The following is a 23,173-nucleotide window of genomic DNA, read 5'->3' as shown; positions in this document are numbered from 1 at the left end:
CAAAACCAGCACTTTGATTTGGGCCTGGAAGCTAACTGGCAGCCGTCAGGGCAGGATTGGCGTTATATGAACAAACCAAGACACAGAGAAGACGTTGGGTTGGGAATGTTTCTCGGCTGACCCACCAATTTGCAAGCTCAAGAAACATTTCCACACATCTGTCCCCTTGGCAGGCTTGGCTGCTTCCACACACCTTTTCTCCTGTGCACAGAGATGTGGAAAAAACCCACAGGCAAGTTCTGGAGATCCAAAATAAAGTGGGAAATTCTGTTTTTTCTATCTGCCAAGTAGCTCATAGTGCAAAGTGTCCCCCCCCCCCCCAAAAAAAAGAGGTAGTAGAGAGAGATGGTTTGACGGACACTGGAAGGGGATAAAACCGCTGGGCAGACAAGACAGAAGACGGACAGGTGGGGCTGAGAGCCTGGGTGCCCCTGAGCACGTGCAGAGGTGAAAGAGAGGTGTTTTAGGGATAAAGAGAGAGAGGGGAGCTTTGCTTACTCGAAGAGCTTTGCAGTGGTACCTCGGGTTAAGTACTTAATTCCTTCCGGAGGTCCGTTCTTAACCTGAAACTGTTCTTAACCTGAAGCACCACGTTAGCTAATGGGGCCTCCTGCTGCTGCCGCACCGCCGGAGCACGATTTCTGTTCTCATCCTGAAGCAAAGTTCTTAACCTGAAGCGCTATTTCTGGGTTAGCAGAGTCTGTAACCTGAAGCGTATGCAACCTGAAGCACCACTGTATTAGAACTATTGGGATCTATCAGGACACGGAACCGCAGATTCCTACCTCATTCTCCATGAAGCATCCGTTTCCCCAGTGGGAGGGTTTGAGAAGGCTGCTTCCAACACAACAGGGTCCCAATCCACTCCACCCACCCTACTGGGCTCCTCCGGGTTGCCGGCTGATGGCTGCCGTTGCCGAAGGGCGAGGCACAACTGTCAGCTTCTGCTCTTGAGCAAGAAGGAGAACAGGACGCAGGGAGACCACAGCTTCCTCCTGCTCGGCTCACTCAGGGCTGAGAGGTGGCTGTGGGTGAAAAAGTAGAAAGTCCCACAGGGGGGGGGGGAGGGGGGCCAGCAACCGAAGGAGGGGCAAAGAGGCTCAGAGGCTCACCTGCTGTGGGGCTCTCCAACCCATCAAGGCAGGCTTCCCTATCTTCATAGGATTGTAGAGTTCGAAGGGAACCCAAAGGTTATTCAGTCCAACCCTCTGCAATGCACCTGCTTCTCTCGCTTCAGATGGCCCACGATTTCCTTAACATGCTATGCACCTGCAAATTTTGATGTGCGGGTGCCATTCGCTCACCCGTTTTTGTTACAAGCTCCTGACAAGATCTCACCAGATTTGATGGGCACTAACTGTCTGTAATGACAAACCTAGACAGCATCTTAAAAAGCAGAGACATCGCCTTGCCGACAAAGGTCCATATAGTTAAAGCTATGGTTTTCCCAATAGTGATGTATAGAAGTGAGAGCTGGACCATAAAGAAGGCTGATCGCCGAAGAATGGATGCTTTTGAATTCTGGTGCTGGAGGAGACTCTTGAGAGTCCCATGGACTGCAAGAAGATCCAACCTCTCCATTCTGAAGGAAATCAGCCCTGAGTGCTCATTGGAAGGACAGATCCTGAAGCTGAGGCTCCAAGACTCTTGCCTTCTCATGAGAAGAGAAGATTCCCTGGGAAAGACCCTGATGTTGGGAAAGATGGAGGGCACAAGGAGAAGGGGACGGCAGAGGACGAGATGGTTGGACAGTGTTCTTGAAGCTACCAGCATGAGTTTGACCAAACTGCGGGAGGCAGTGGAAGACAGGAGTGCCTGGCGTGCTCTGGTCCAGGGGGTCACGAAGAGTCGGACACGACTAAACAACAACAACTTTCAGCCACTTTAAAAAAAACCAACAACTTAAATTGTCATAGGTATTAAATAATTCGCTTGCAGAAATTCGAAACACAAACTGTTACAGTGAGGCTAAGAAGATGCAAGGAGCTTCTCGAAAAAAGTTTTCCTCCAATGTCCAGCTTCTCAAACTCAGTTTCTCCCCTCCAAAACAAACATGCCAGAAGGGTGGGGAAAGATTCCTTCGGGATTCTGAATAAAGCTGTTTTTTTTGCTTCAGGCTTTTGCTTCCTGGTATGCCAGGGCAGAGCCTGTTGAGGCTTTGATGCCCCTTGCTGGTCATGTCGTGCCTCTTTTTTTCTACTCGTGCAAGGTCCGTGAATCTGGGAGGTAGGTGTTTTTTTACTTAAACCGCACACAGCCAGGCCCTGAGGCTCCAGATGCAAACAGCGGTCTCTCCTCCTTCCTCTCCCTGACATTATTTTAAAACATTAAAACAGGGTTGGCTCTCGGGCTTGTAAGTGCGTGCAGTTGCAGGTGTGCTTATTATTTATCCGATCGCATGCGGGAATCGCTTCCCACAAAATACCTGGAAGCGCTTTCGCTGCAAAAATATCAACAATAGGATGTCAAACGGTTTCAAATCCAGTACAGATGCAGACGGTATTTGAGTTTGAACAGACGTCTTAGAAACAGTGTTGGAAACTCAGATGTATAAGCTAGGTGCCAAATCCTAGGTTACGGTCCTAATGTCAATTAGCCAGAGGGTTGCACGAGAGGACCCTCTTCCAAAGCTACAATTCTACAATCTCAACTACATTGCTTGACAGAAGGTCGGCGGTTCGAATCCCCGTGACGGGGTGAGCTCCTGTTGCTCGGTCCCTGCTCCTGCCAACCTAGCAGTTCGAAAGCATGTTAAACTGCAAATAGATAAATACCGTATTTTTTGCACCATAACACTCACTTTTTTCCTCCTAGAAAGTAAGGGGAAATGTCTGTGCGTGTTATGGAGGGAATGCCTATGGGTGGCATGCCTACGGATTTTCCTCCTCTAAAAACTACGTGCGTGTTATGGTCGGGTGCGTGTTATAGAGCGAAAAATACGGTAGGTACCGCTCCAGCAGGAAGGTAAACGGCGTTTCCGTGCGCTGCTCTGGTTCGCCAGAAGCGGCTTAGTCCTCCTGGCCACAGGACCCGGAAAACTGTCTGCGGACACCGCCGGCTCCCTCGGCTAGTAAAGCGAGATGAGCGCCGCAACCCCAGAGTCGTCTGCGAGTGGACTTAACTGTCAGCAGTCCTTTAGGAATGAACTGATTTTAGAATGCATTTCAATTGATCGATTGTGATTTTATGTGAACTGTGTTGCTTTTGCAGTGGTACCTCGGGTTAAGAACTTAATTCGTTCTGGAGGTCGGTTCTTAACCTGAAACTGTTCTTAACCTGAAGCACCACTTTAGCTAATGGGGCCTCCCGCTGCTGCTGGAGCATGATTTCTGTTCTCATCCTGAAGCAAAGTTCTTAACCTGAGGTACTATTTCTGGGTTAGCGGAGTCTGTAACCTGAAGCGTATGTAATCCAAGGTACCACTGTATTGTTGGCCGCTCTGAGCCCGGCTTCAGCTGGGGAGGGCGGGATATAAATAAATTTATTATTATTATTATTATTATTATTATTATTATTATTATTATTATTAAGCTTTACCTTTTTACCACAAGGCTTGTGGAGATTCGCATACGCACCAAACCCACTAGCTGACTCCCAGCCTGCGGGGAAATGCCTGCTTCAGGAGTTGGGTCAGTTTTGCTTGAACATGGGGGGGCCCCAATTCCTTCCTGGCGTACATCAAAAGCAACCTACCCCCTCCTTTCAAGTCCAGATGGCTGCAGGCTTTCATTTTTATGTTTACATCAGCTTCGTCGGCTTACATTCAAGGGGAAAGGAAAGGAATTTTCCTCGAGTCCTATTTTTAGATCTGCCTCGCTTGTTCCAGTCACAGGGGTTGGGGGAATCCCTGAACCCTGAATTAGTCCTGCAAGGAGAGCTTTCCTTCACCTCCAGATTTATTAGGCCTTTCAGAGGGAAACTGAACCGTTCTGCGGATGAGGCAGAAGGTGGAATCTCTGCCACAGAGATTGCTGCTTGAAACGTAATGCAGAACAAACTTTTGCCAACTCCATCAGCCGTCCAGAACAAGGGCTGTGTGTGAGTGTGAATGCACACAAACATTTGCACCAGGACTGTGCACTGGCTCTGCTTTAACGCTAATGGGCTTTGGCGCACACAAGAAGAGCTTGTTATGAAAATTATAAGGTCTAAGATGCAAAATAAATGTACCGAGCAAAAACATACATAAATATATAAAGCCGCATGTCTGAAACAGTACAGGAAAAAGTCCTGAAACCATTTTGTCTCCTCCAAACTGACCTCAAATGTTTCTCTGCAAGGAGGGAGGAAATGAGAAAAACCTCCCCATTGTCTCTTTGCTCACAAATCCTGCCTTAAGGGCACGTTTAAGATATGAATAGGGCGAGCCTGTGACCTGGACTCGGGAATTAAATATTTCTCATCACAAAAGAATAGCCAGGCTGTCCAGGTAAACCCATTAACAGACAGGAAAACCCATCAATTGGGTGGCGCTATGGTCTAAACCACAGAACCTAGGGCTTGCCGATCAGAAGGTCCGCGGTTCGAATCCCCACGACGAGGTGAGCTCCCGTTGCTCGGTCCCAGCTCCTGCCAACCTAGCAGTTCGAAAGCACGTCAAAGTGCAAGTAGATAAATAGGTACCGCTCTGGTGGGAAGGTAAATGGCGTTTCCGTGCGCTGCTCTGGTTCGCCAGAAGCGGCTTAGTCATGCTGGCCACATGACCCGGAAGCTGAACGTCAGCTCCCTCGGCCTCTAAAACGAGATGAGCACCACAACCCCAGAGTCATCCGCAACTGGACCTAAAGGTCAGTGGTCCCTTTACCTTTAAACTCATCAACAGGTTTCCTGCCAGACAGGATTCTGTTGTAGACTGCCCCTTCTCTATGTATGAGGTATGGGAGATGTGGTCTTGGGCTCCAGGGTGGGCAATTCCAGAGGTCTATACAGTGGTACCTCGGGTTACAGATGCTTCAGGTTACGTGATTTCGGACTGCGCACTGCGCCGAACCCGGAAGTACCGGAACAGGTTACTTCTGGGTTTCAGCACTTGTGCAGAAGCACTAAATCGTGCCTTGCACATGAGCGCTAAATCGCGCCCCGTTTGTGCGCAGACGCGGCACTGCAGCTTGCGAACGTGCCTTCCGCACAGATCATGTTCACAACATGAGGTTCCACTGTATAAGGGTTTGCGCGCAATTGTTTGGGGTCTCTCCTGTCTCCTGCGTGTGGTTGTGAGCACCCTGTTGCAACCGTTAATAAAGATCAGGCTTACTAGCAACTTTGCTTCTCAATATTCTCTGGTTGGCCTCTGTTATTTTCTTCTACCAATAAAGAACCTACAAAAGAACTCTATATGGGCTCTTGGGTTCCCTGTAAGGGAAAAGGAGCAGTTTCTTCTTATAACAAGCGCAAAGCCTGCACTCCTGCTAATTGGCTCGCAAACAGATTACCTTCCTCCCTAACCACAGTAAAGGCTAGGAAAAAGTCTTCCCATGCGTTACCAGCCAGTTTTGTCTCTTCAAATAGTTTTACCTGCTGCCATCTTGTTCTGTCTCTTATTTATTTGCTTTGTGCTGCACAGCAAGCAGCCTTCGCCGCCTTGGCAACCACCCCAAGGCTTTGCACTGAGACTCCCATCTGCCCCAGCCAGCGCTGGGATCAGGGCCCTGGGTTAGGTTTCCAGGGGCGAGGCTTGCACAACCTTAGAAACCAACAAATTACATTATCCATTTATAAACCTCACTATTCTTAGGAGCTTGGGAGAAAAGAAATGACAAACCTAGACAGCATCTTAAAAAGCAGAGACATCAGCTTGTCAACAAAGGTCCTTATAGTAAAAGTTATGGTTTTCCCAGTAGTGATGTATGGAAGTGAGAGCTGGACCATAAAGAAGGCTGATCGCCGAAGAATGGATGCTTTTGAATTATGGTGCTGGAGGAGACTCTTGAGAGTCCCATGGACTGCAAGAAGATCAAACCTATCCATTCTGAAGGAAATCAGCCCTGAGTGCTCACTGGAAGGACAGATCCTGAAGCTGAGGCTCCAAGACTTTGGCCACCTCATGAGAAGAGAAGACTCCCTGGAAAAGACCCTGATGTTGGGAAAGATGGAGGGCAGAAGGAGAAGGGGATGACAGAGGACGAGATGGTGGGACAGTGTTCTTGAAACTACGAACATGAGTTTGACCAAACTGCGGGAGGCAGTGGAAGACAGGAGTGCCTGGCGTGCTCTGGTCCAGGGGGTCACAAAGAGGCGGACACGACTAAACAACTAAACAACATTCTTTGGAGGGTTTTTTAAAAGAAACAAAACACAAAGCTCTCTCTGCTAGTCTACCAAATTTCGGAAAGTTCTTTGCCTGTTCTCTAAGCACTTGGACACCTCCTAAATTAGCTGAACCAAGTTTTGCACGGCGTTTCTCAAGTTCAAGGTTTTCGTCTATGTTGGGAGACTGTTTTGAATCAAGGGGGGGGGGGGAATGAGCCTTTCAAAACTGCCCTGATTTAAAGCCCCGATTTCAAAACGGCACAGAATTTTAGGGATTCTTGGAATTCCCAAGCGGTGCTGGGTCCGAGGCTGCTGGCTTCGCTGCCTCCTGCTCTTCAGCGTGTGACATTCGCGGATAATGTGGTACCTCACAATGAATCTGCAAGGTAGGACAGCCTGTGTGAGAGAGACTAAGACCCCAAAGTCATCCACTGAGCCTCACAGTCCAAGAGAAGATTCAAACACAGACCTTCCACAATTCCCCACACAGATGAACCACGCCGACAGTTTTTACCCTGGAATTCTGCACCGATGCTCAGTGTACTCTCGTTTCCGACTGATGCATAATGTCCCCAGACATTTCCAGAAGGTAGGGAATATTCCACACGTTTCAGAACATGCTGGTCTTTGAAAACGGCAAGGCAGCTGGTGTGCAAGAAACCAGGCTTGCTTTGTTGTGTGTTTTTTGTTAATTTTGGCCTTCTGTTCTTCCCCCATTTATCTGCTCCATCCATCTGCTGTGAGTTGTCAAAGAAGCAGGTGTCAGCCATCTGGGTTAAGGCGCTGTTTATAATAATATATATATATCTGGTGACAAGCAATGGAAAAGGAGCCCGGAATCTTTCTGCGGAGGGAAAGAGGTCTGGGAGCACACAACATGGAATAGAGATATTACGGTCTATGCATGAACTATGTTGCGTGGTTCCAAGAAGACTTCCGGAGGAAATTTCAGTTAAAATTCTGAAAGATATGCATTGCAAGCCAATGCCACACTATTGTTCTGAAGAGGCGGGGGAGCGTCCAAATTCCTCACCGCTCCCCTTGTATTGCAACCCAGGTGGGTGGGGCTTGCTGCCAGGCCCCGCCTACTTTTGGAAAGAGCCCCACCCACTCTGGCAGGAGGCTAAAGGAACGCCACCCTGCTCTCTAACTCAACAGGCCTCATTTACCCATCGGCTGCCGCAGAGCAGATTTCCGCGCTTAAGCCAAGGGTGCTTGGGGAATTGCAAAATTAATTTTAAGACCCATGCAAAGCTATTGAGAAGACATATGCCATCAGGCTCTGCTGTAAGCTTGTCTGCAGAGGATTTCTTTATGGTTTGGGAGTACAAAGGCATGGCTTTTAAGCCATCTCTGCAGTGCTCCACTCAGAGGGAATGTGGATCAGGAACACTCAGCAGATACAGAGCTGTTCCTACTTCCCAGGCCTGCGCCTCATGCCTTCTCTTCGAGACCGACTGCATGATCCCCTGAGCAAATCTACAGAGACATCACCTTGCCAACAAAGGTCCGTATAGTGAAAGCTATGGTTTCCCCAGTAGTGATGTATGGAAGTGAGAGCTGGACCAGAAAGAAGGCTGATTGCCGAAGAATGGATGCTTTTGAATGATGGTGCTGGAGGAGACTCTTGAGAGTCCCATGGACTGCGAGAAGATCAAACCTCTCCATTCTGAAGGAAATCAGCCCTGAGTGCTCACTGGAAGGACAGATCCTGAAGCTGAGGCTCCAATACTTTGGCCACCTCAGGAGAAAAGACCCTGGTGTTGGGAAAGATGGAGGGCACAAGAAGGGGACAACAGAGGATGAGATGGTTGGATAGTGTTCTTGAAGCTACCAGCATGAGTTTCACCAAACTGCGGGAGGCCGTGGAAGACAGGAGTGCCTGGCGTGCTCTGGTCCAGGGGGCCACGAAGAGTTGGACACAACCAAACGACTAAACAACAACAAAGGGAGCTTGCTCCCTGTTAAGAATTCATGGATGATAAATCGAGTAACTGGGTGATCCAGGCAGTTCTCCCAAATCAGCTTTCTGTCCCCACCTCCAGGTATTCTGCACTATAACCCCTAGTATCATACAGCCAAGCTTGCTAGGGCTGATGGGAGTTGTAGTCCAAAAAAACACAGAGCAGGGTTTCCCAACCTTGGCCCTTCAGCTGTTGTTGGACTACAACTCCCATCATCTCTACCTAGCAGGACCTAGAGCAGGCATCCCCAACCTTCAGCCCTCCAGATGTTTTCGACTACAATTCCCATCATCCCTGACCACTGGTCCTGTTAGCTAGGGATCAGGGGAGTTGTAGTCCCAAAACATCTGGAGGGCCATAGGTTGGGGATGCCTGACCTAGAGGGAGCCAGGCCGGAGCAGGCCATGCTATGTCCTTTGACTGTTTTATTGGAAAAGAAAATCTCAAGTTGTCCAGTTTAAGCCATAAAGTGGACGGCCAAGGAGCCAGAACAAGATGGCGGTCTTTTAGATCGTCCTTCCTGCTGTGCCATTCAGACATGCCCAAGTCACTCTCGCTTGACCCAGGGTTCCCATGCTATCCCACGCATCTTGGCACCAGAGCTTGAGAGATAATAATAATAATAATAATAATAATAATAATAATAATAATAATAATAAATTTTTATTTATACCCCGCCCTCCCCAGCCAAGACCAGGCTCAGGGCAGCTAACACCAAATATAAAAAACAATTTATTAGAATACAGCTTAAAAAACTAATTTAAAATACAACATTAAAACATTAAAATGCAGCCTCTTTTCAATGGAAACTCAATCAAAAACTTTTTTGGGGATGAAAACGTCAAGTCTTCACCAAGGCTAACTTTCCAGACTGGTCCTACATGGGCCAGAAAAAAGCCAGGGAAGTCCCCAAGTAGGAGTTCCATCACAGAAGGAGAAAGGAAAAAAGAAAGAGGGGGAGGGAATCAAGTTGATTCCAAGCCAAAGGCCAGGCGGAACAACTCTGTCTTACAGGCCCTGCAGAAAGAAATCAGATCCCGCAGGGCCCTGGACTCATGAGACAGAGTGTTCCACCAGGCCGGAGCCAGTGTTGAAAAGGCCCTGGCTCTGGTTGAGGCTAATCTGATTTCCTTAGGGCCCGGGACCTCTAGGGTGTTGCTATTTATGGACCTTAAGATGCTCTGGTCGTGCCACTCCACAAACCGTCTTAACGTTAAAAAGGAAAGCAACAGGCCGCCTGTTTTGAGGATGAAGAAGATCAGCACAGCAAGGCCCGTCACACCTTACGGGTGCTGCACCACGCAACAATTGTGTTTGTGTGATTGTGAAGCAGGGGAAGCTGTGTCGGCCAACAACAGTCACGCCCCATTGCAGCCGTTCTGGATTAAGCGGCTGGTTACGGGTATATTTTTATCCGCCTATTTCTGCGCATTTTGGAGCAAAAATAAAATCGAGGCAGCTGCAACTGGATACTGCAAATGGCCATTTAAAGCCATGCGCTGCCCTTTGCTGTTTCATCAAATCCAGCTGTTGCCCAGGCAAGACTCATCCGGAAGGGAGCATCACTTTTTGGACTGGAGAAAGAAAAAAAGTTCCAGAATTCCAGGAACATGGCCCAGCTGCCCAATTTTCCGCCAGAACTGCCTCCGAGTCAAAGCCAGAACAGTGGAGGTTCTTCGGGAAACAAACCGTGTTGCCTGGAGCCTTCGCCAACCGGGTGATGCCCAGCTGCTCTGGGCGATCTGTGGGCTGATGGGAATTTTAATACAGAACAGCTAGATGGCACCAGGCTGACGACGGTTGGCCGAGAGGTTAACAATACAATTTGTGTTAAGGCAGCAAACATCTGAAAGGAGTAATAATAATAATAATAATAATAATAATAACAACAACAATAATAATTTATTTATACCCCACCCATCTGGCCGGGCTTCCCCAGCCACTCTGGGCGGCTTCCAAAAAAATATTAAAATACCTTAATATGTCAAACATTAAAAGCTTCCCTACACAGGGCTGCCTTCAGATGTCTTCTCAAAGTCTGGGAGTTGTTTTTCTCTTTGACATCTGGTGGGAGGGCGTTCCACAGGGCGGGTGCCACCACCGAGAAGGCCCTCTGCCTGGTTCCCTGTAACTTGGCTTCTCGCAGTGAGGGAACCACCAGAAGGCCCTCGGCGCTGGACCTGTGTCCGGGCTGAACAATGGAGGTTATTACCTTATTACCTTGTTCTGACAGTTGGTGTCCAACTGTCCTAATAAAGAAGCCTTTTTCAACCTGTGGGTCCCCAGGTGTTGTTGAACTACAACTCCCATCACCCCTAGCTAGCAAGGCCAGAGCTCAAGGATGATGGGAGTTGTAGTCCAACAACATCTGGGGACCCACAGGCTGAGAACCGCTGGAATAATGGAATCTCCCTATTGTTCCACACTCAAAACATACCAATTTGCTTGTCTCTGCTTTCCATGAGACCTCTACAAGCCAGCTGCATCACTTATAGCAAAGTACCGTATCGGCCTGAATATAAGCCTCAACCCCCCACCCCAAATTCCGACCATGAAAAGTTAAAGTGCATCTTAAATTCGCAACCTTACAAAAATGGGCTTTTGCGATATCGCTGCTGAAACAGACATACCGTAAAACGGAAAGGGTGCGAGTACCTGTGGAATTTTAAGAGAGAGGCTTGTGTTTGGTATTGTCTTTTTTCCTCCCCGACCCCTTTGAATTTTAAAGGTGCTGCTTATATTTGGGTGCGGCTTATATTCGGGCCAATACGGTAATTCCGAAGGACAAGGTTTGGTGCTACAGGACTTAGAGAAAACAAAGAACTGGAATAAAGCGCCTGCGAGGCCACAAAACTCAGCCGAGCACAGAACATTAAAAACATGTCCAAAGTGCGACTTAAAAGATCCTGGAACTGAACTGCGCCTAGGACCCGAATGACTGTCGTCCCACGAGAAAAGCTGCCAGCCTGTTTAGAATTGCTTTGTCTGCACCGTCACTAAGCGAAGTGTCTGGGGCGGCTCTGCTGCCACCTTCTGAAATGGTGGTGGTTGCAGATTTCTGTGGTGGGAAAGGCTCCACTAAAAATAGCTCGTTTCCCACAGTTATGTCCCAGGCGGGAGGGTGGGGAGCGGACGGGATGCCAAGCTTTCATGTGCAGTTAAAGGGGGATGAGCTCAGAGGCTGGCGCTTCCTGCAATGAGGATCCTGGAATGAAGCGAGTGAGTGTATACACACAGAAACACAAGTTTCGGTTCTCAATCTCGCCCTGTTAGCACGATCCAAGAGAACGTTGCTTTTTTAAACAAGGAGCAGAGAGCGGTGATTTCATGTATACTTCTCTTGAGAAGGCGAGACTTGAAGCGTTTTGGGATCCGTGTCATTAGCAGTTCAGTTCTATTTATTTACGTTTCCGAGCACAATTCAAAGTGTTGGTGCAGACCTTTAAAGCCCTAAATGGCCTCGGTCCAGTAGACCTGAAGGAGCGTCTCCACCCCCATTGTTCTACCCGGACACTAAGGTCCAGCGCCGAGGGCCTCCTAACGGTTCTCTCCCTGCGAAAAGTGAGGTTACAGGGAACCAGGCAGAGGGCCTTCTCAGTGGTGGCACCTGCCTTGTGGAACGCCCTCCTATCAGATGTCAACAAAATAAACAACTATCTGACTTTTAGAAGACATCTGAAGGCAGCCCTGTTTAGGGAAGCTTTTAATGTTTGATGTTTTATTCTGTTTTTAATATTCTGATGGGAGCCGCCCAGAGCAGCTGGGGAAGCCTAGCCAGATGGGGCGGCATATAAATAATAAATTTATTATTATTATTATTATGGACGCGGGTGGCGCTGTGGGTTAAACCACAGAGCCTAGGACTTGCCGATCAGAAGGCTGGCGGTTCGAATCCCCGCGACGGGGTGAGCTCCCGTTGCTCGGTCCCTGCTCCTGCCAACCCAGCAGTTCGTAAGCACGTCAAAGTGCAAGTAGATAAATAGGTACCACTCCGGCGGGAAGGTAAACGGTGTTTCCGTGCGCTGCTCTGGTTTGCCAGAAGTGGCTTAGTCCTGCTGGCCACATGACCCGGAAGCTGTACGCCGGCTCCCTTGGCCAGTAAAGCGAGATAAGCACTGCAACCCCAGAGTCGTCCACGACTGGACCTAATGGTCAGGGGTCCCTTTACCTTTACCTGTTGTTGTTGTTGTTGTCATTATTGCACCTTTCTGACACAGAGCTCAAGGCAGCCTACCAGAGTTCTCTCCTGCTCCCTTTTCCAATCCTTACAAAAAGCCTGAGAGGTAGGCTAGGCCAAGAGACGGAGACAGGCCCAAGGTCATCAGGAATTCTGTGGCAGAACCTGGCTCTCCCTCAATCTGGCTGATGCTCTAACCACGACTGGGACTCACAGTGTTTTATCAAGGTGGATAAAGGGGGATGAAGAATCATCCTTTGACCCAGATGCACAGGATCTCAAGGCAAGGGCAGATATTCCGCTGGAGGAAATGAGACAAGGTCACCATTCCTGTCTCTTTCACCAAGCAGATCAAGGTGGAGTATGTGGTTCTCCCCTTCTTTATTTAATACCTCCAACAACCCTGTGAGGTAGGTTAAGCTGAGAGGCAGTGGCCCGTCACACTCTAAGCACTATTCTATTTATTGTGCTTGTGAAATACAGCAGCCTAGCATTGGGGTGGGGGGTGATGTTGTTGTTGTTTAGTCGTTTAGTCGTGTCCGACTCTTCGTGACCCCCTGGACCAGAGCACGCCAGGCACTCCTGTCTTCCACTGCCTCCCGCAGTTTGGTCAAACTCATGCTGGTAGCTTCGAGAACACTGTCCAACCATCTCGTCCTCTGTCGTCCCCTTCTTCTTGTGCCCTCCATCTTTCCCAACATCAGGGTCTTTTCCAGGGAGTCTTCTCTTCTCATGAAGTGGCCAAAGTCTTGGAGCCTCAGCTTCAGGATCTGTCCTTCTAGTAAGCACTCAGGGCTGATTTCCTTCAGAATGGAGAGGTTTGATCTTCTTGCAGTCCATGGGACTCTCAAGAGTCTCCTCCAGCACCATAATTCAAAAGCATTCATTTTTCGGCGATCAGCCTTCTTTATGGTCCAGCTCTCACTTCCATACATCACTACTGGGGGGGGGGGGTGATAAAGGACTTTAAACATTCAGAGTCAGTAATTAGTTCTACAGCCATCTCCGCACGAGATGTTATATAAGCAAGTTGTTCTCTTCCACCCACTAAAAAAAAGATTCAGGGCCCAATTTCTCTTCCAGAATTAAAACTGAACTAAAATTAGCTTCAAATATTAATTAGAACACGACTCTTGGGAAGGGGCCCAAAGAACATTTGTCAGCAAGTCAGGCTGAAACGAAGGCCACTGCCATCCTTTCATGGCGTTTCATTCATGTGTAATAACTTCCCTCTAAACAATTTCCATTTAACATTATACAGCATTCTTTCTGAGAAAATCCTGGGTCAGATAAACCGCTCCCATGCCAGTTTCTTTGCGAATCAGTTTGGCTGTGTACTCACAAACACGAACCCCAGAAATACACACAGAGTCACAGCCGGCCAGCCTCCCCAATAAATTTTTTTTTCAGGACGACGGGAAAATTGCAACCACCTTCTGGAGGAAAATGTGCCAATTCCCTCCATAAAGTCCCTATCTAACCACAGCGCACTTGAACAGGAAGCACAGAGGAAGGGCGGAAAGCCAAAAGCTTCCATCAACTTGACCCAGCCCTGGAAGGAGTGACTTTAGGAGATCTGAAAGCACCAGTCTTGCGGCCACACTGGAACATCACTTGAATACCCAGGGCCAGGAATCAAGGGGTTTTCCAGTCCAGCAATCACATGCCAAGAGAAGAGCCTTACATCAGGCTGACGACACAAATTGCTGAGCCAGTCTCATACTTTGACATCCAAGAGAGGTTTATCTCCTTTCTATCTTGTCTATCAGGTCTTTGGCTAACTGAACAATCTGCGGCCTTTTAAACTGTGCATGGCGGTGCTGGGTAATTGTTTTTGTTTGTTCCTATGTTATATATTGGAGATGCGGGAGGCGCTGTGGGTTAAACCACAGAGCCTAGGGCTTGCCGATCAGAAGGTCAGCGGTTCAAATCCCTGCGGCGGGGTGATTTCAAAAAGCACGTCAAAGTGCAGTTCAAAAGCATGCCAAAGTGCAAGTAGATAAATAGGTACCACTCCGGCAGGAAGGTAAACGGCATTTCCGTGCGCTGCTCTGGTTCGCCAGAAGGGGCTTAGTCATGCTGGCCACATGACCCGGAAGCTGTACTCCGGCTCCCTCGGCCAATAAAGCGAGATGAGCGCTGCAACCCCAGAGTCGGCCACAACTGGACCTAATGGTCAGGGGTCCCTTTACCTTTGTGTTATATATTTTGAGGTTTTTCTATTGTAAACAGTCCTGTAGTCCTCAAATGAAGGGCGGTATAGAAATTTTTAATAACAATAATATCGTCAACTTGTGGGTTTCAATCCTATAGAAATAAAGAGCTTGGGCCATCAAAACACTCGTTTGTAAGATTCCAGCTGATGCCCCTATGTGGTTTCTTCCAAATTGTTCAAACCTTTACATGTACTCTGCCAGGAATCCGTTCCCCCACCCCAGCTCCCCCTGTCAAAACCCACCAAACCAGCCATGACGTTTGCCATTCAATTGCGCACATCACACCAGGAGATCATGGCCCATCCAGGCCAGCGTCCTGTTCCACAGTGGCCAGCCAGATGCCTGTGGAACAAACTGACAAAGAAGACCTGAGCACAAGAGCATCATTCTCCCCTCCTGAGGTTTCCAGCAACTGGGATCCAGAAGCATTGCTGCTTCCAGCCATAGAGGCAGAGCAGAGCCTCAATAGCCCTCTCCCAGCTAAGGCCCGGGGCCCGGATCCGACCCAATCACCTTCTAAATCCAGCCCATGGACGGTCTGGGAATCAGCATGTTTTTACATGAGTAGAATGTGTCCTTTTATTTAAAATGCATCTCTGGGTTATTTGTGGGGCCAGCCTGGTGTTTTTACATGAGTAGAATGTGTGTGGTTTTTTTTTAATAAAAGATATTTATTAAGATTTTCAAATTATTACAAAAAGAAAAAAGAAAAATACGAAATAAAAATAGTTAAAAACAACTCAATCTTTCCATTACTTATCTTTCATTTGCTTGTTTCCCGGACCTCCTCACACCTCCCTTTTTTGTATTCCAATTCAATTTGTTAGTTCAGCAAATCCTTTCCCTCTTTATTTATCCTAGTCTTTAATCATAAAGTATTATAACCTTAAATTTTTACCTGTTAATAATCCATTTTTTCATATTCCTTTATAGCATTAGAGCTAAATGCTATAGAATGTGTGTTTCTATTTAAAATGCATCTCTGGGTTATTTGTGGGGCACAGAAATTCGTTCATTTTCCCCCCAAAAAATATAGTCCAGCCCCCCATGAAGTCTGAGGGACGGTGGACCGGCCCCTTGCTGAAAACGTTTGCTTACCCCTGAGATAGGGGCTCAGCTGGGCTACCGAAATTAGAAGACGCAGGATGGTATTCCTCCAGATTTTTAAGGATTATGGGGGTTCTCTCATGGAGGGGGAGTGGGCAGGAAAGTCTCTCGCTCAGGGCTACAGATTTAGCACACTCAATTGAATAAACCAACAACTGCTGCGACTAGAGGGGCTGCGCTCATTTCAAGCCCTCCCAAAAGCCAGGCTGAATTTTCTGCATTCTGCTGGCCCAGGGTTCTCATTTGCTTCGCTTCATTCTGGCTCCCTCGCTATTTCAGCTTGCTTTTGCATGTACTGTAGATCTCCACCCACCTCTTCCAAGTGCCCGAGGTGAGCTGTCAGAGCTGCCTCCTTCATCCCCATGTAATCAAGCAGACAAAAAAATAAAATGCCTTTTGCGGGATTTTTATTTTTTGGAGCAGGGTGGGTATGGTTTGCTTTGTTTGAAACTAAAACTGCTAACTGCCTGAAATCCGCCCCCGGAGGCCTTTTAAAAAGCTAGGTAGTTCAACACCTCTGATGTCCAAATAGCCTCACTATGGGGTTCACCTGGGAAGGTAGGAGAAGGAAAACTGTGATCCTAAACCACCACTGCCTCGCGGATATACAGTGGCACCTCGGGTTACATACGCTTCAGGTTACAGACGCTTCAGGTTACAGACTCCGCTAACCCAGAAATAGTACCTAGGGTTAAGAACTTTGCTTCAGGATGAGAACAGAAATCGGGATCCGTGGCGCAGTGGCAGCAGGAGGCCCCATTAGCTAAAGTGGTGCTTCAGGTTAAGAACAGTTTCAGGTTAAGAACAGACCTCTGGAATGAATTAAGTATTTAACCTGAGATACCACTGTACTCATTTGTCAGAAAGGCCACCGAGACCACATAACACCGGTCTTGAAAGACCTACATTGGCTCCCAGTACGTTTCCGAGCACAATTCAAAGTGTGGGTGCTGACCTTTAAAGCCCTAAACGGCCTCGGCCCAGTAGACCTGAAGGAGCGTCTCCACCCACATCGTTCTGCCCGGACACTGAGGTCCAGCGCCGGGGGCCTTCTGGCGGTTCCCTCCCTGTGAGAAGCCAAGTTACAGGCAGGCAGGGGGCCTTCTCGGTGGTGTCCTTTTATTTAAAATGCATCTCTGGGTTATTTGTGGGGCATAGGAATTCGTTCATTTCCAACCCCAAAAAATATAGTCCAGCCCCCCAGAAGGTTTGAGGGACAGTGGACCGGCCCCCTGCTGAAAAACTTTGCTGACCTCTGTCTAGCCCCATGTGCACATCCCTCTCCATAGGTAAAGGTAAAGGGACCCATGACCATTACGTCCAGTCGTGGCCGATTCTGGGATTGCAGTGCTCATCTCGCTTTATTGGCCGAGGGAGCCGGCGTACAGCTTCCGGGTATGTGGCCTGCATGACTAAGCCGCTTCTGGAGAACCAGAGCAGCGCACGGAAACGCCCTTTACCTTCCCACCGGAGCGGTACCTATTTATCTACTTGCACTTCGTGCTTTCGAACTGGTAGGTTGGCAGGAGCAGGGACCAAGCAACGGGAGCTCACCCCGTCGCGGGGATTCGAACCGCCAACCTTCTGATTGGCAAGTCCCAGGTTCTGTGGTTTAACGCACAGCGCCACCCGCGTCCCATCCCTCTCCATATAAGCAAGCAAAAGGCTTTGTCAAGGACACATTCCAGCTGGGCAAACGCACACGAGGATGGTGCAAGACAGGTTGTGGGGCTGGATAAAATGGGTCATGGGTTTGGGAAAGGCCCACCAGCTGGACAGAGGAGCTTGGAGAGTGTGCTCTCTTCCCTCGCCCCCCCCCCCCCCCCGGTCTTCACAAGTCAAAAAGTAAAAAAAAGTAAAAATTAATCCTAATGCACACCCAGAGCGAGAGCCACTAAATTCAGAAATATGCTGAGGACCTCTGTATAGGAAAGCAGGAGCGTCTCTCAACCATAGTGCACATAAATCGGACACACAGACGTATCTCATGCACCTATATTTGCCAGGCCAGAGCAAAAATGTTGCTGAATCCCCAGAAGTCAGCCTGATCCGAGTACCAGATAGAATTTACTCCAAGGCAGATAGAGAGACAGAGGCACAGCACACGACTCAAACACAACCAGCACCGTATTTTTCGCTCTATAAGAAGCACCGGACCATAAGACGCAACTAGTTTTGGGGGGAGGAAAACAAGAAAAAAAAATATTCTGAATCTCAAAAGCAGTGATCCCTCTTGCTGTTCTGGCTTCTGGGATAGCTGTGCAGCCTGCATCCATTCCATAAGACGCACACACATTTCCCCTTTTAAGGAGGGAAAAAGTGAGTCTTACAGAGCAAAAAATACGGTAATTCTATTCCGAGACTACGCTTCCTATTAAGTTTTCCAGAGGAGGCTTCTTTAAGAAAATGAAAAGTTGCTTGACTAACACAACTTGTTCTTAAGTGAGCTAGGGTTCAGGGGTGAGGTGGCCAAGTTTGCTGAAGGCACAGGATTATCTGGAATCGAAAAAAACAAAATAATGTGATGGAGAGCTCTAAAAGAATCTTTCTGAAAACGAGTGACTAAGCAAGAAAATAGCAAATGTGGTTCTCTGCAAGCAGGTGCAGACTGATGCACATTAGGACAAACAGATACATAAATCCTCACTTCTGGTGGGGTCCAAGCTGGCAGTGGCTGATTTCTGGGGACAGCACCATGAAAACGTCATCTAGCTGTGAAAAAGGGTCAACTTTGAGCCAGGGATCATTAGGAAAGGGACTGAAAACCAAAGTGTCAAAATCTTTGGCTTTTTATATAACTCTATGATGCAATTGCACCAGAAACACTGTGTACAGTTCAGGGCACCAGCCTTCAAAATAAAAATATATTGCCGAGTTGAAAAGAATGAAGGGCAACGAAAGAGATCTGAGGGTTAGATCGACGCATCTGTGAGGAATATAATTCTAGAAACTGAGCGTTGGGAGACACCGGAAAGACTAAAGACTTCTTCACAATCACATACCTTCGGCTATGGAATTTGTTTCCACAAGGAGTGGTGAAGGCCATTGGGCTGAACAGCTTTTAAATGGGGTTAGATAAATTCACGGAGAACAGTACCAGTCACAATGGCAGTGTCCTAAATATATATTCAGAGGCGACAGGTCTCTAGAGAACAGTCACCGGGGAACAACAAAAAGAGAGCTACAGCCCTTATGTCCTGATTATGAGCTTCCTACAGCGAACTGATTCAGCCTTGTGGGACTAGGTCATGGGTAGGCAAACTAAGGCCCGGGGGCCGGATCCGGCCCAATTGCCTTCTCAATCCAGCCCGTGGATGGTCCAGGAATCAGCGTGTTTTTACATGCGTAGAATGTGTGCTTTTATTTCAAATGCATCTCTGGGTTATTTGTGGGGCATAGGAATTTGTCCATCCCCCCCCCCCAAATATAGTCCGGCCCCCCACAAGGTCAGAGGGACAGTGGACCGGCCCCCTGCTGAAAAAGTTTGCTGACCTTGCTAGGCAGACCTTCAGTCTGATCCAGAAATTAGGAGTTCTCTCCTTAATTCATTGAATACATTAGTATAGAGCAGGATGCTGAGGGGCAAAGGAATTCGCCACACAGCAAGCAAAAGCAAAATACCGTATTTTTCGCTCTATAGGAAACACTTTTTCCCCCCTCCAAAAAAGAAGGGGAAATGTGTGTGCGTCCTGTGGCGCGAAAGCAGGCTTTCGCTAAAGCCTGGAGAGCGAGAGGGGTCAGTGCGCACCGACCCCTCTCACTCTCCAGGCATCAGGCAGCTATCCGCAAGCCTTCGGAGCGCTCCGAAGGCTTGCGGATAACAGCCTGCAGCCTGGGGAGTGCAGTGCCTGCCGGGCTCCGAAGGCTTGCGGATAGCAGCCTGTTCTGGGGGCTGGGGTCGGGCGAAGCTCGGGCTTCCCCCGCCCCAGCCCTCTGGCTAAAAACGAAGCCAAGACAGCAAGCGGGATCCATCCAGAATTTTTTTTCTTTATCCCCCCCCCCAAAAAAAATCCTAGGTGCGCCCTATGGTCTGGTGCGCCCTATGGAGCGAAAAATACTGTATTCAACAACGGATGAGGCTGGTCTGGCACAGATCTTTTCCCCGTCCACTGCCAAATATTACCTGGTGACAGCAGAATCACAAGACCTCCCCAAAGCAAAGATTTCACAAGGTGCGTTTTGATTTTGACAATACTCCCTGCACCCCAGTACTTGCCACCTATGAAATACTGAGAGAGGGTGGGATGGAAAGGAAGACTGCAAATGTAAAACTCTCTGGCAACTGGGGAGAGAGGACAAGGAGCGGGAGGATATCACGATTCATATCACCTAAATATTTCGAACATAATATCCTCCCCCATCCAATTATTGCCAGCTATGAAATATTTGAAGTGGGTGGGGTGGAAAGGAGTCCTGCAAATGTAGAACTATTTAGAAATTGGGAGGGGAAACAGGGAGTAGAAAAACATTAAACTTGATATGATGCAAACGTTTTAAAGATACCAATCAAGACCTTCTTTATTATTGGCATATGTGAAATGCGAGGTGTGAGGAGAGGGAGAGGAAAATCCTGAGGATCTACCTCTGATAAAATTGAGGAGAGAGAAAAAACAAAAGCAGGACTGCAAATTGATCATGTTTTATTTCATTAAAAAAATTAAAATCTCTTCCCCCCCCCCCACACCTGGCAAGTTCTTTCAAGTTGTGCAACAACACCCCCAACTCCAATTCTTATTTGGGGTGATCTGGTTTAACAACAACAAAAAGGTGGGGGCAGCAGGACTTCAATTTGATCTTCTTCTATTTAATTAAAGCATCTGAACCCCCAATTCCTATGGGTTGTGTGAACGCCCCCAGCTCCAATTCTTATTTGGGGTGATCTGGCTTTAAAAAGAAAATGTGGGGACAGCAGGACTTCAGTTTGATCTTGTTTTATTTAATGAAAACATCCGCACCCCGCAATTCTTATGGGTTGTGTGAAGACCCCCAACTCCAATTCTCATGGGGGGTATTCTGGTAAAAATGGGGTGCAGCATTACTTCAATTTGAACTTGTTTTATTTAATGAAAACATCCACAACCTGCAATCCTTATGGGTTGTGTGAAAACCCCCCACTCCAATTCTCATGGAGGGGGTATTCTGGTAAAAAAGGGGGGCAGCTGGACTTCAATTTGATCTTGTTTTATTTAATTAAAGCATCTCCACCCCCCCCCAATTCCTATGGGTTGTGTGAACACCCCCAACTCCAATTCTTATTTGGGGTGATCTGGTTTTAGAAACAAAAAGTGGGGATAACAGGACTTCAATTTAATCTTGTATTATTTAATGGAAACTTCTGCACCCCGCAATTCTTATGGGTTGTGTGAAGACCCCCAACTCCAATTCTTATGCGGGGTATTCTGGTAAAAATGGGGGGGGCAGCAGGACTTCAATTTGATCTTGTTTTATTTAATTAAAGCATCTTCACACACACACCCAATCCCTATGTGTTGTGTGAACACCCCCAACTCCAATTCTTGTTTTATTTAATCGAAGCATCTCCAAGCACCCCCAACTCCAATTCTAATTTGGGGTGATCTGGTTTTAAAAAGTGGGGATAACAGGACTTCAAATTGATCTTGTTCTATTTAATGGAAATATCTGCACCCCGCAATTCTTATGGGTTGTGTGAATACCCCCAACTCCAATTCTTATTCTGGTAAAAACGGGGGGGGGGGGGCAGCAGGACTTCAATTTGATCTTGTTTTATTTAATTTAATTAAAGCATCTCCACACACACCCAATCCCTATGGGTTGTGTAAACACCCACCACTCCAATTCTTATTTGGGGTGATCTGGTTTTAAAAAGTGGGGATAACAGGACTTCAATTTGATCTTGTTCTATTTAATGAAAACATCTGCACCCCACAATTTTTATGGGTTCTGTCAACACCCCCCACTCCAATTCCTATGGGGGGTATTCTGGTAAAAAAAGGGGGCAGCAGGACTTCAATTTGATCTTGTTTTATTTAATTAAAGCATCTCCAAGCACCCCCAAATCCAATTCTTATTTGGGGTGATCTGGTTTTATAAACAAAAAGTGGGGATAACAGGACTTCAATCTGATCTTGTTTTATATAATTAAAACATCTGCAATTTTTATGGGTTGTTTGAACACCCCCAACTCCAATTCTCATGGGGGGTATTCTGGTAAAAAAGGGGGGCAGCAGGAGTTCAATTTGACCTTCTTTATTTAATTAAAGCCCCCCACCCCCAATTTTTATAGGTTGTGTGACTATTCCCAACTCCGATTCTCATGGGGGGGAATCAGCCCCCCAACTCCCCCCCGCCCCCCCAGTGCACCTCCCCCTCCCCCACAGGCCCCGCCCTCCCCCCAAGCCCCGCCCCCTCTCCCCCCCGGGCGCCCCCGCCCTCCCCGCCTCACCTTTTTGCCCCTCTTGCCTTCCTCCTCCATGTCTCAGGCGGGGCCCGGAGGCATCTCCCCGCCCGGGCCGCGCGCTCCCTTCACTGCGCCGCCATCCCGGAAGAGCAGGCGCCTCAAGCCGAGCCCAAAGAGCCGCCGCCGCGGCAACAACTTTTCAATCCTGCCGCCATCTTGGGCGTCGGCGTTCCCGGCGTGCCCCGCGCCAGAGCTCGCCTTCATTCAGGCCTCGTCGAGAGGCGCCCAACGGCCCGGCGCGGGAGGACTGACGTCAGTCCTCCGGGAAGGAGGAGGAGCGGAGAGGGAGAGGCGGGAGAGAGAGGGACTCGGTTGCCCAAAGAGGTAGGGTGGAAATGTATGAGTTCCGGTCTGCGCTCAGTTCCGGTTCTGATGGGGTGGTCAAGGAGGGGGGAAGAACGCAGGAGTGGCTGAAAAAAGAAGCAAAGCGTCTTGTGGCGCCTTAAAGACTATATTATATTATATTATATTATATTATATTATATTATATTATATTATATTATATTATATTATATTATATTATATTATATTATATTATATTATATTATATTATATTATATTATATTATATTATATTATATTATATTTTATATTATATTATATTATATTATATTATATTATATTATATTATATTATGTTGTTGTTGTTGTTGTTGTTTAGTCGTGTCCGACTCTTTGTGACCCCCTGGACCAGAGCACACCAAGCACTCCTGTCTTCCACTGCCTCCCGCAGTTTGGTCAAACTCATGCTAGTAGCTTGGAGAACACTGTCCAACCATCTCGTCCTCCGTCGTCCCCTTCTCCTTGTGCCCTCCATCTTTCCCAGCATCAGTGTCTTCTCCAGGGAGTCTTCTCTTCTCATGAGGTGGCCAAAGTCTTGGAGCCTCAGCTTCAGGATCTGTCCTTCCAGGGAACACTCAGGGCTGATTTCTTTAAGAATGGATAGGTTTGATCTTCTTGCAGTCCATGGGACTCTCAAGAGTCTCCTCCAGCACCATAATTCAAAAGCATCCATTCTTCGGC

The 23,173-nt window shown here is 47.8% G+C and overlaps 1 protein-coding gene across 1 annotated transcript in view; it reads right to left on the bottom strand.

The window, feature by feature from the left end:
• The window catches only part of CCM2 (CCM2 scaffold protein), a 48,487-nt gene extending 26,142 nt beyond the window's left edge, over positions 1–22,345 (bottom strand). Inside the window, exon 1 of the mRNA XM_077936636.1 lies at positions 22,138–22,345. Within this exon, the coding sequence (XP_077792762.1) occupies positions 22,138–22,167 (30 nt within the window). The 5' untranslated portion in view covers positions 22,168–22,345. The remainder of the gene's footprint in view (positions 1–22,137) is intronic.
• Between the last annotated feature and the right edge of the window lie 828 nt (positions 22,346–23,173).

Source organism: Podarcis muralis, chromosome 12 (assembly GCF_964188315.1).
Source record: "Podarcis muralis chromosome 12, rPodMur119.hap1.1, whole genome shotgun sequence".
NCBI classification, from domain to species: domain Eukaryota; kingdom Metazoa; phylum Chordata; class Lepidosauria; order Squamata; family Lacertidae; genus Podarcis; species Podarcis muralis.
The sequence above is the reverse complement of the archived record's forward strand: the minus strand, read 5'-3'. Positions and strand labels throughout refer to the sequence as shown.